The sequence below is a fragment of the Teleopsis dalmanni genome, chromosome 2, assembly GCF_002237135.1.
Source record: "Teleopsis dalmanni isolate 2A chromosome 2, ASM223713v2, whole genome shotgun sequence".
In the NCBI taxonomy this organism is placed as follows: Eukaryota; Metazoa; Arthropoda; class Insecta; order Diptera; family Diopsidae; genus Teleopsis; species Teleopsis dalmanni.
The window spans coordinates 226116437-226130028 of record NC_051847.1 but is presented as its reverse complement, the minus strand read 5'-3'; the positions used below and the strand labels follow the sequence as shown (position 1 = coordinate 226130028).

Genomic DNA, 13592 nt, shown 5'->3' with positions numbered 1-13592 from the left:
TAATTAAATCTGTAGAAAGATATAACACAAAGCAGTTTAGAATAAATTTGTGACTGGGAGGGCTTTAACACATTTTTCTGTTATTTAACACAACATAAATAAATCTTTATGTAGAACTTAGTGTCTTAAGAGAATTGTAATGCAACTACAATGGTAAAGTTCGAAGCTGTCAAACACTATATATGTGGTATGAAAAGAATAGAGGATCTCTATGAAATTAAAAATTAGTACTTAACCTCCCAACTATAAACCACTTCTTTCACATTTTCATGAAAACAATGCATGGACTCTGTCAAATGTTGTGACTAGTTTTGGAATATTGAGAGACTTCCTGAATTTCAAATGCCATTTGTTGCTTAGTTACTTGGCAACTGAACTTATGCATTAGTTTTCGAACTAATGCAATAAGTTTAGGTGAGTTCGGCTAGTTTAAGTACTTCATCGTTAATACTGTTATACAGTTAATGCGAATGAATGGTCAAATATAAGCGCATTTCATTATTACTATTGAGACGTACAATTTATTATAAAAACTTTCAAGTATATAACTAAAACTTAATAATTTCGTGTAGTTTTAAACAGCCCGGAGCGAAATTGCATTTGGCATATTCGAATTAGCATAAGCAGCCTAATTAAAAGTATCAATGTATAAAACTTTATTGCTACTTAATTTAGATTTTTTTTAAATAAATAGTGACGAAATATTTTACAACATAATAATATTAACCTCAATATTTATTTTTTCACGATTCATTTTAAATTTAATGTTTTCTTTTTTTCAGAATCCTCTCTATTGAGTTTATTAACTTCAACAAAATGTTTCTGCGTCGATGCGTTTTATATCTCGTTCTCTTTTTGCTACTGAGCAGCGCTACTGCCGCACGTAAAACAAAACGTCCAGTTAAGCCAGCGAAAACTTTTCCACGTACAAATGTAACACCAACACCGCAAGCGAGTAGCGTTAGCAGCACTACATCCGCAGCCCCAGCATCGAGCACGGCCAATCAGGATGTCAGCATTGAAGAGGCACCTCTGCCAACTGGTACAGCTACAAATGATGCTGAATTGCCAAAACCTATGCACACGTTTTCCGACACGAGCTCAGCTGCAACCGGTACAAGTACAGGAACTGTTGAAGCTGCAGCACCACCACCAGCGCCAGCACCAGCACAAGTTGCCTCAATGCCTATGGAACCAAAAACTGAGAAACCTGCTTCCACAAGTAATGTTGCAGCTGGTAGCGAAGCAGCTACTGCCGGTAATGTCGTGGAGGAGGATTGTGATCCCGATATGATTGGTTTCGAAATTATTACTGGGTAAGTGGAGTTTTTCAAAACTGTAAATTGATAAGCATTAACAAGAGTATAATTTTTGAAACAAACAAGTTTTTTGAGTTATGATAATTGTCAGCAAAATTGAACCAATAATTTGAATAAAGAATTAAGATTTTATTTAGTTTATTATTGAGTGAAGAAGCAAAAGTTTCCTTCAGTTTAAAAGTAGGCAATTCTACATAGATGACAGATATTACTTGTCGATGGCTGCATGGTTTGTAATGGTAATAATTTTTGAATAAAGCAATTGCAAACTTTGAAAAAAGCTCTATCTACACTTTTATAAACAGTAAAGATCATTTAATTGATGTTAAGTCTCGAAGTCAGTAGAATTTGAAACCACAAACATTTTATCTTGCATAATAACTATAAACGGACTTCATGTGAAAGTCTTGTAGTTGTGTATCTTACATGTTTAATGAAATTTTAAAGTATTAAAATTTATTAATCAACAACATTACTTGACTATCATAAAGTATGAATATTTTATTAAAATATAAAAGCGATAAGTCCGAAGACTAAACTGTGCTTAACTATTAAACTACCATCTCAATTGCGTTAATGTCTCACATAAAACCTAAAATATTATGCTTTTTTTTGAAGTATAATTTAAATAATATTAAAAATGTTAATTTGTTAACTGTACAGTTCCACATATGAAAGAAGTATCTAACGGCAAAAATCTTAACTCATTTTAATTCATTTTGTGCGGACCGACCGTTTGTATTGTTGACGCAGAGACATCAAGTATCTGAAGTTGTTGCTTTTTATTATTCGAAATTATATTGCTACTACAGCAGATCTCTGTCAGCTCTGTCAGCTCTGTCAGCTCTGAGCGTTTGTCAGTTTCTTTCTTTGGTGTTCCAAAGCATTAAACTTTGTTTTGAAACGTTAAATTCCGATTTTATGGTTTTTATTTTTGACCATTAGTGAATTTGCTGAATTCTAATGATAAATAGTAAAAAAAATTCGAAAAATATGTTAAATATTTCACTTTCGGTTTACTGTTATAAAAGCGAATCACTAAAAATAAAACTTTATGACTCATATGTTAGGTATATATGAGCAGTTTTCGATTTCATAGACAAGATTTTACTAATTAAGTTTTTATCTTTTATTGATACTTCTCTCTTGATAAATACAATGATTTTATGCTGTTAACATTGAAAGTGTTTACACAGAGGTTTTCTGAAGAAATTTCAAGATTGCGAATATTTATATAGAGGATTTCAACAGAGAGTTTTTTCTACTTATTGTTTTGTTAGCAAACAAAGAGAGGACAGATAATATATATTTTTTAATATTCAAATGAACACCTACGAGAACTGCCATTTTTATCATTAAGAAGAAAGTAAGGCTTATTTGAAATTTAAACTTCTTAGCATTTTATTTAAATATAATATTGCAACTTATTTTATCTGCAACTCCATAACTCATTTTGAAAAACAAATATTTATAAGTAAAGAATCAAAAATCATAAAAAATAAGTCTCATTTAAGTCGTACTATAATAGAACTATGAATAAACACGTCACAAGATAGTTTGAGATTTGCTGAAGATATTTGAAATTCAATCTCTTTGTGGTATCGCACAAAATAACTTCTTGATATATTCTGATTATGAAATGACCTATAAATGTTAATAATTTTGTGACCAAATAATTTTAATAAGTGTTTATTTCTTTATAGGCTAATTGGTCAAAACTTTTTAACAACAATAATAAAAAAGTTTTGACCAATTAGCCTATAAAAAAATAAACACTTGTGACCTATAAATTATATGCTCGATTAGATTCTGATAATTATTTAATATATTTTACATACAATATAATAATCATATAATGTATATAATAATATATTAGAATGTGGTGAGTCATTTATATTACTTTATGTATTCTTCAGACACGTACTAAAACAGAAGTGCCAGAAAGAGGTACTCGGGATACTCTATAAAACGGGGCGATGTTGTTGTATAGATATATGAGATATACTAATTCAGCTTGTTTATTTTTCTAAACGTTCTAAGCAGTTTCTTTTTGTATTTCAGTATTTTTCAGCTTAAAAGTCCTTTGAGGTCTTCCTTTTATTTACAGTATATTCAGTATTTTGCATAATCCTGTAATACTCTTCTTTTAAACATCACTTCTGTGTCATTTCTGTCTGGTTACTAGGACTAGGAGAATTTTTTTTTTCTTCTACTAGGACTTTTTTGTCCTGTTGTGAATTTAAATACTATAGCGGTATTTTATATTTTAAAGTCCTTAAATTTTGATACTGGACCAGGTCTAAATGTTTCATTAAAGTTTTTGATTATGCTTAGCATTGGAATAGCATTGCATTGGTATATTATTAATACTTACTTTATATTTTTTGTTCAAAGCTCAAGGTTCTCCAACAAGCTGTTGAACTTCTATCTTTGCATTTCTCCCGCATTCAGGCAGCAGATACCATATTCACTTTCCTGTGTAACTTTAAATCGCTTTCATATTATACACATGTTGGTTCGAAAGTATATTTGTTTGCTGCCAAACATTGTTCATTAACGTTTTCAATTTTTTAGCTTATCAAACTCGTACACTTCGAAATAATAAAAAAAAATTTTGTATGCATTTACCTAACATTCACTAACCAAATTTGTTAGAAAGCCATGACTTTAGCCCGCATCATTACTCAATGCAAGTAAAAGTAAATAAAAAATTACAAACCACTAAAAAATTGATAAAATATAAATAAACAAATAACAAACTAAAATGCATCTGCAAGCACACACGGAACTCAACCAGCACAAAATTCTTTCCATGGGCCTTAGTTTGACTTCTATCCTATACGGATAATCGCACTGAATATTATTTTTGCAATTATTCATTCGGACAACAACAATTCATATCAGTTAGCAACCAGCAGGCAATCACTGGGGAGACATCCTACGATGGCGAGGAATGCATAAAAACAACTGCAGTGTTTTTTTATATTTTATTTAATAAATTAATTTTCTGAATTTATAATGAGTTTCGTTATAAAATTTTATTAATGTTCTCTAATGTCCAATCTTTTCATCTTTTCATCTTTGCAATTGCAGTTACGTACTATCAGCTCCATCAAAATTGCTTGACACATTAGCCGGTACGCTTATGTTGACCGATTGCCTGGAGGCTTGTCAGATTAACGAATCATGCAGTGCAGTTAATTATGAAACTGGATTATGTGTCTTATTCAAAACTACAGCTGATGAATTGCCAGGTAAGCTCAATATAACGTTAACAAATATTCTTTCTATAAATTCAAAATGAATTGGGGTTATTAAAAGCGGTTAGTGGCGGTATAGTCAGCTATGATACATACGAGTATTATTTACAGTAAAGCTGACAGAGTTGTTTTAGGAATAATATTAGATATTAGAAATTTTATAAACAAACTCAGAGAAACAACAGCGCAGTGTACCCTACTTTATATATATTGCAGGTATATATATTTAAAGTAGAAAAGAACAAGTCAACCTTTACTATACGTGTACGTGTAGGTGTTCTCGATATACTATATACAAAATGTAGTTGATATAGGCACCTGTACTTTCATACATTTTATATAAAAAGGAGTTTCCATCTAATATTCCAGTTCCATTTGTATAAATTATATCTAAACAAATTATTTTAATAGATTTTTTAAACATTTTAAAAATTGTTTTTAATCTAATAAAATTGATTAGATTTTAATTAAAATCAGTTTAAAAATTCAAAATTTAAATAAGTTTAGACATAATAAGTTTAATCAGTTCAATAATTTATTACATGCGTTGTCTTAATCAAATTCCAGCTGCAAACTTGACCCCATTCTTGGCAATGCAATGCCATTCAGCATCTTAATGTAGCTCATCGAATAATGCACACATGCAAAACCGTCAAAAGCAATCAAATATGATTGCTCCAAATATCTTGGAGCAATATATAACTGCAGCGAAGATTTGCAAAAGAGTTAGTCCGCAATGGAGCGATTGTATAATCTGTTAAAGATTGAAGACACACCTTACTCGTTTACGCATAATATTTTAATGCCAGCGACATATTGCAAGGCAGCTCTCGAAGCTCTCGAAGCACTTGAAGCGCTTGCAGTCTTTGTCGTTGCCCGTTAAAATCTTAAGGCTAAACTAGATATGTCTGCAGCGGCCTAGTATGAAAATTTGTTGTTATTTTTTATCTTCTGTACGTTGAAATATTATTATTTATTTTTTATTAAGCAGCGTAGGGAAACAGGTTCCTTCTGTAAACACTGAAACCAGCCTGTAAACGAACGCATAATTTTCGAATCATTGCAAAAGTGATTCGATTTTGCGCGCATGAATTTCTTTACGCCTGTTAATTTTTACGAAATGGGCGTGTGCGTAGACGCATTTCTACCCGGTTTCGGATTACGCCACATACCGTTAACAAGTGTCACACATTTTGTGAGCGCAAATAGGCGTTAGTTGGCGCATCTCACGCAGTTTTTAACCTTGTGTTAATTATCTTTTTATTCACTTTTATTCGCAGGTTCACTTTCGCGTTCACAATTTCCAGTTTTTACCATTTACGCACAGAAATCTTGTTTGGGCGTACGTCCTTGCTCAAAGGCTTGGTGTATTGATCGCGTTCAAGGTTATCGTTTGGTGGATCACATCAAATCCAGTCAAACTGTGTACTCACGTCGTGATTGCTTGGAACTGTGTCTAGGTGAAACGGAATTTACATGCAGGTAAGTACAAAAATTCCGAACAAGGAAATACTAAAAAAATTACAAAAAGGTAAAAGATGAAATATGCAGAGTAATAGAGTTGCCAACAGTAAAAATTAAAATAAAATTATGCACACATTGACTTATTACAAATAAATATTAAATCCTCTCGCCAATTGGTTGCTCTCATTTTTATATGAACAACTAACTCTCTTCTAACTCTCTTCTTCTGCAAAAACTTCCTTTCTTCCTATTGCTATCCTGGGATTTTTCCACATACACTTCTTACTCTTTTACTTTGCTGCTACTCTTCTCTTCACTTTACTGACTCTTATACCTTTAGATCTGCTAACTTCTATCGTCATTCGGGTCTTTGTGAGCTATCCGATATGGATCGTATAACACTAACTGGTGCTAACAATGTGGAACCATATGACGGTGCTGATTATTTGGAAAACAATTGTGCTGAAGAGCCTAGTAAACTGTGTGAATTCAAACGCATTTCTGGTAAAATTTTGAAGACAGTTGATTCTGTTTACCAGGATATTAACAGCATTGATGAATGTCGCGATTTGTGCTTAAACTCACCTTACAGGTAGGATTACTCTTTAATTAAAGCAAAAGCTTTCACAGAACTTTTTTGGAGCATCACATCTAAACAAATTATGCTTATTTTCTTCCACATATATCTACAGATGTCACTCTTATGACTATAATGATACTGGTGACATGGTCTGCCGTCTTTCACATCATAGTCGCGCTACATTGACCGATGTTTTGGACCCTTATTTGGATGTACCAGAAGCTGCCACTTATGAACTTTCTTCTTGCTATAATGTTTCAATTGAATGTCGCTCTGGTGAAATGATTACGAAAATACGCACATCTAAGTTATTTGACGGTAAAGTTTATGCCAAGGGTGCGCCAAAATCTTGCTCCGTAAATGTCAACAATTCGCTGGAATTTGATTTTCGCATGGGCTACAATGATCTTGAATGCAATGTTCGACAAAGTGCTTATGGCCGCTATATGAATGACATTGTCATACAACATCACGACATGATTGTTACTTCATCAGATTTGGGTCTTGCCGTTTCTTGCCAATACGATCTAACCAACAAGACTGTTTCGAATGACGTCGATTTGGGTGTCACTGGCGAAATTGAATCCTCACTTAGCGAAGAAATCATCATTGATTCACCAAATGTGGTTATGAAGATCACCTCACGCGATGGCAGTGACATGAAACGCATTGCTGAAGTTGGTGATCCACTGGCTTTACGTTTCGAAATCATCGAACAAAATAGTCCATATGAAATCTTCGTACGTGAATTGGTCGCTATGGATGGTACTGATAACGCTGAAATTACTTTGATAGATGCAAATGGTTGTCCCACAGATCAATATATTATGGGTGCTATTAAGAAATTGTCGCACAATCCTAAAGTGCTTTTGTCCCAATTCGATGCTTTCAAATTCCCCTCATCGGAAGTGGTGCAATTCCGCGCGCTGGTCACGCCTTGCATACCACACTGTGAACCAGTTATTTGTGATAATGATGATGGTGTTAGTGGTGAGCTTAAGTCATTGGAATCGTTCGGACGTAGAAAACGTTCCATATTGAATGGCAGTGACGGTGGTAAGTTTTGCTATATTTGCTTACTGTGATGAATGATTCTAAAGTTTATTTTATTTTGACACTCTTTTTGAATTTCAGCTGAATTCTTGGTTAGTTCTTTCACTGATAAGCGTCAGAAGAGAGATGTTAGTCACAAAGCGGCTGATGATAATATTTTATTGGTGCAATCTATTCAAATAACCGATAAATTTGGTTTCAATCAGGAAGATGCTAATGCATTGGGTGCTGATGGACACGAGAAGGTATTCACTGGAATCAATGAGGAAACGCTTACTTGTCTGAATGGTTATGGTAAGTTTGAAGTATTTGGTAGCATATATAAAATAAATATTATAATAAATAATTGAGAAATGAATACAGGGTCATAGAAATCATAATTCTTATGGTGTGAATGATAGTGGCGAATAAATTTAATTGCTATGCAAATATTAGAAAATTTTATAATATAATTGGTTCTTGAAAGTTAAAGGAGTTAATTCCAAAATGACACAAACTAGTGAGTCAGTACATCGGACACTGAATAACGATGAAGGAACTAGAAGTTAGCCTATTTTCTAATGTATTATTGTGTGATTAGTTGAAGGAAATAACTTTTGTTTTCTAATTTATATAGATTAGTAAATGAATAACATCTTGTTATGATATTGTTTGCATAACCAAACTTGAATAATTTCAGTGTAATTAAGGTTTCCAGGTCTTAAAATACTTAGTTACAGCACAAAGATCACGTGAGACTAATTTCTAACATAATTATTAGATTTTTGATGGCTGGTATCTTTGCCGATAAAGTCAATTATATAATTGGCAAGTGCTTAATTGAAGTTAGTTGCCAGTATGCTATACTTGGTTCATTATCTAACTAATAAGCATTGTGCAACTGACCTTATGTCACTAGTCTTGACTACTACCGAAGTATCAATTATATTGCCAAATGTGGCACAAACAGAAACATTATCAACTATAAGTTTCATCAACTCGTAAACAATATTTGCTATTATTAAGTACCTGAAATTTGATTTGTTCTTGCCATGTAGTGGAACTGTGTACAAATCGAATTATTCTTAGCGGCACAGTCTGGCAGCAGCGGATCACGACCAGGTCAGTAGTTCAGTACGGTTCTATGCCACAGTGCATTTAATGGCTTATATGTAAAGTGTGCACGCTTTCTTGTCGTGCAAACGTGAACAAAACAAATGTTGCTGACGTTTGCTGCTCCCTTCCTCCTGTTCTATTCTAAAATTTGAATTGTTAATGTCATGCGAATTAATTTTGTTCCAACATTTTCAACACCAGTGCCGTCACTTTCATCAACATGAGCATCAACATAAACATCAAAATCCAGAATCAACATCAAGAATCAACATCAGGCATGACACTGGCAGCACCTGTTGCATGTCAATTGTTACAGTTGCGATTTAATGTAAAACAATATTTCTAGAGCAATTTGCATGCAACAACACAGCAAACACACCTTAAAAGAAATGAGGTGGCAAGTTGGCAAATTATTTTAATTGGATTTATATAATTTGATCCTCGTACTTGCATAAAGTGCCGTTGAAAGTTATTAGATTTGTAGTAGTCAATAAAAGAAACAATCTTGCTAGCAGAAGTAATGCAGTACACAGACTTTCTGTTAGCACACAGAGTATTGCTTACTAATTACTTGCCCCAGAAATCAGTTAGGCGCCCAAAATATATTTTAAATGCCTTAGAGAAATAATAATATATTAACGAGAAGATTAAAGTATATAAATATTTACTTTCCTAAACAAAGAAAAGCATTTAATTGAAATGGAGGGAAAATTAAAACCAAAAATCAACCACAACTGCTTCGGATAGCAACCGCAGCAGTAACGAAATCGAAACTTCGTTAGGAAGTGCAGCAGGAAACATTAAATATAGTTTCAACATACCTAAGCGAAGACATCCAAATTATTGCATTTTCCATGATCGTTCGAATTATCTATCAATCTGATGGCTGCTGGCTGCGGGCCAAGGAAAATTAAATTTGTAACAGTTTTTTACTTGTCCAATTTCATTGCGTCCAACATGCACTGCATGTGTGCACAAAAGCACTAAAGCACTAAAGCACCAAAGTACCAAAGCACCATTGCATCGTTGCAATAGACCACATATTGTGGTCTTTCAACTTAAATGAAACCAAAAACTGTGTTTTCTACTATTTGGTAAAGGCACCCAAATGGACACACACATTCTTGTTGGTCGCTCCACTGCCGAGGCCACGCACAATAAGCTTTCCTACAAGAAATAATCAGTAAAGTAAAATTTAGTGCTTCAAGTGCAGCATAACTACTTTCTCCACTTCTGTCGTCTAGTTTTTTCGCTTTTTTTCGATTTTTTCGAATGTTCCAAAATATTTTTTTCAAGTCAAAACTTTAACAAAATTGGGTGTTATGGTTTGTGGCGCATGTTACCGTGTCATCAATGACATACCACAATTATTCCAAACTGAACGAACAATGAATGCTTTTGGAGTGCGTTAAATGCAGTTTTGTTGCAGGTTAATCTTAAGGCCGGCGCATTTCAGTCGGTCTTCGTGACAGTTACATATGTAAAGTGTTGACTTATGAAGCTTGTTTTTGTTTTTAATGTTCTGAAATCGCTTTCATGATTTAAAATCAATATATGATGATATATGATGGTAGTAAGATATGTTTTGTTCTATAAAATATATAAGAGTTTTTACAAATAAATTGTTAGTAGAATACCTTGGAATAAGAAAATTGCAATAATAATGGTATGTCTTCTCTATTTCTTATTTTTATTAGAAAAATATTGTATTAAGTCATGCAAAGGCAGAAAATGTGTAAAGGATTTTAGTACTATTTGTAGCGAAAGTAATTGAATACCGTTTTCAGTTGCATATAGGCTACTTCTTGTAAAAAATATAATTTTAATAATTTGGAAAAGTATGATTTTCATGAATTCTGGAAATTCAATAAAAATTGCAATTTTCTTATATATAAATTTCAATCAACTTGAAAATGTGATGAGCGCGTACTAGAATAGATTTGAATAAATAGTAAAAATGCTGCTAACTGCTTTATCAATACATAAAAATCATTATAATGTTCAGTTTAGGTTTGGTTAGTCTCAGTGGCGCAAAACTATATCAAGTCCTATTGGTCTGTAGTGATAACAATTGGAGTCAGGCGTTCCTGTAAACGATATATAGGACTCCAACTTGTGCTTGTTTGATCTGTTAGACATGGCATATCATTATTTTTTAAAAAAATATTTTTAAGTAACCTTTTAGACCAAACTTCGATAGGATTTGAATCTAGACTTTGCGTGTTGTAGTCTCAGCACATAGGCTCACTGTTGTCAGGACGGTCTATTATGTTTACATATTGATGGTATTTATTTCCTTTTGTTAGTGCAATTAACCAGTAAAGATTTCTAACATTTCATTAACTTTATATGTCTAAAGCAATTGTAGCGCCACAAATATGCAATTCATTCACCTTACAAATTTTACAGCAATTTCATTGTTCGGTTGGTAGCAGAACATCGCCTCATTGTGTTTTCTCAGTGAACAGGTTTGTTTGTGTCTTAAGTCTTTTGTTCTCATTGTCTTCTGTTTGTTTAGTGATATACTTCAAGGGCGTCCCACTTTTACATGCCCAAATAATATTTTTTTGTTGAATTGCAATTAAATTAAACACTATAAATACGTTAGAGATAAGATCAATTTTAACTTTATAACCTCATTTTTCCATGATTATGAGAAATATTCCAGTGCTGTGGATTTTTTAGAGCAGCAAATGGGTTAGGAAAAAAATGTAGATCGTAATAAACAAATGTTGTCATCTCTTGTACACTTTTCTTTGTAGGACTTGTCATCGCGGGTGCACTCTTTTTGCTGGCACAACTGACTGTCATCGCTATTTGGAAGACAGTGCAAAAACGCAACAAGAAGGAACGTTATCTGTATCAGCATGAACCAGCTCCATCAGTTAGTTATGGCGCACCAACTGCAATGGTCTATGGACAGGCGCATGTGGGTACTGCCAGTGATACACTTGGAAAACTGTACGAAAGCGGCATGACAGGACGTTATGGACAACAGTTTTAAAGAGATACACGGTGGTAGCAGAAAAAAAGCATTTGGTTGATATGATTTTATATGGTAAAATTGAATTTTTTTTAATTGAAAACGTAACTGTTAAGCTTAAAGCTTAGGTGTTAGCAATACTAAAATTAGAATTTCAATATCGAAAGCAAACACACACTTTTAATCGAAGGAAAAAATGAAACTAAATTGAAGACAATAGAGCAATTAAGCAGGCTTAGTTAGTAAATACATTTTTTATACAAAATTTGTATTAAAATAAAACAAAACAAAACTATTTTCATATAACAAAACCTTTAATGAGAGACTTCAACTAACTACTTTTTATATGCAAACGAAATTTAATTAAGTTTAGATAAGTAAAATTTAGTTTAATTAAAATGCTTCAATTTTTTGATGAAATTTTAGCAGAACTTTTGAAAATAATTTTCGAAAAATTTTAGAAATTATCTTTCTATAATGCTGCTTTTTAAAAGTGATTTTCACCAAAATTTAATATAATTCATATAAACTAAAAATTGTTATAATTTTAGAAGTGAATAAATTACTTATTAAAATGCAGCATTAAACTATACACAAAAAAGAAGCTAATCAAAATTAAAGACAAATTCAAAAATTTATAATTAATAAATTTATAATAAAAATAAAAATAAAAATAAAAATTTATATAAGCAATATAGTAAAAATCAATTTAAAATTAATTATGAAAGAAATTGCTTTTGAAAAATATATATATATCCGATAAATTGAAAATAGGATATAAATATCTTTTAAGCCACTCTGTGCAAATCTAAGTCCTTTAGTTTTTCTTATTTATTAACAATTTTATTTAATTTTAATATTTAATCTAAAATGCATTTATTTCATTTTATTGCTAAAAAATAAGCAAACAAATTTCTTAAATAATTTTGTATCAAAATATTTTAGAAATTTTTTATAAATTTTTGGTATTAACTACACTTTATTTTTATTTATATTTTATTTAAAATATCTTATTTATTTAATAATATAAACCTTAATTTGTGCTATTTAAACTGCAAGTCTCCTACTTACTCTATTATATCTTAGTTCTAATGCAATTTATTAATGAATACTCTAATGCAATAACGGACGAATGTAGGGTGCTTCTAAGTTAGTTAAGTAATTTAATATTCAAATGTATGCGAAACTATATTAGCTTTAGTTAATAATAATATATGATAAAATAATAATAATTAAAATAATTAAATCTTTTTATACCGAAATGTACTGATTAAGTAAATAAAGTAAATAAAATTAACGTAAAATAAATTACATGTGATTTTTATTTATCAATTGACTTCGTAGAGTAATTTATCTATTAAAAAACATAAATGTGAAGGAGTTGAAAGATGTGGATTTTTTTTGTGGACCACAAAAAAAAATCTTCTAATTTGTGAGGTGTCAGTGGACAAACTATGAACTATGTATCCATACCTGTTAAATTTGATTTACGGATTATTTTTACCCCATCTCATTTAACGATCTCTTGGGCACCGGTTGAAACCACTCTCTTACAGTTATCAAATATTATTGGAAATATGCTTTGAGATTAGTAAATGAGTTCACCAGATATGGCATAATTGATAAAAATAATATTTTTGTTTATTTTGGAGATGTAAATAAATGTTTTCCAAACATTTACTATCCAATGTATTAAACTAAAATACATTTATTATATAATATATAATGTAAACAAATAAATAATAATACATATTTGGAAGTTTCTTTATAGAAGTTCCCGATGTTTTATTTATTATAAAAATAACTTAAGTAAAATCAATTTTAAAGACACTATATAC

At 31.5% G+C, this 13592-nt stretch overlaps 1 protein-coding gene across 1 annotated transcript in view; it reads left to right on the top strand.

Annotated features, from left to right (window-relative positions):
* The window catches only part of LOC119680987, a 34264-nt gene extending 22268 nt beyond the window's left edge, over window positions 1-11996 (top strand). Inside the window, exons 2-8 of the mRNA XM_038094040.1 lie at window positions 783-1316; window positions 4413-4573; window positions 5860-6061; window positions 6384-6635; window positions 6736-7679; window positions 7758-7970; window positions 11534-11996. Of these exons, the coding sequence (XP_037949968.1) occupies window positions 817-1316; window positions 4413-4573; window positions 5860-6061; window positions 6384-6635; window positions 6736-7679; window positions 7758-7970; window positions 11534-11775 (2514 nt within the window). The 5' untranslated portion in view covers window positions 783-816 and the 3' untranslated portion in view covers window positions 11776-11996. The remainder of the gene's footprint in view (window positions 1-782; window positions 1317-4412; window positions 4574-5859; window positions 6062-6383; window positions 6636-6735; window positions 7680-7757; window positions 7971-11533) is intronic.
* Window positions 11997-13592: the final 1596 nt, after the last annotated feature.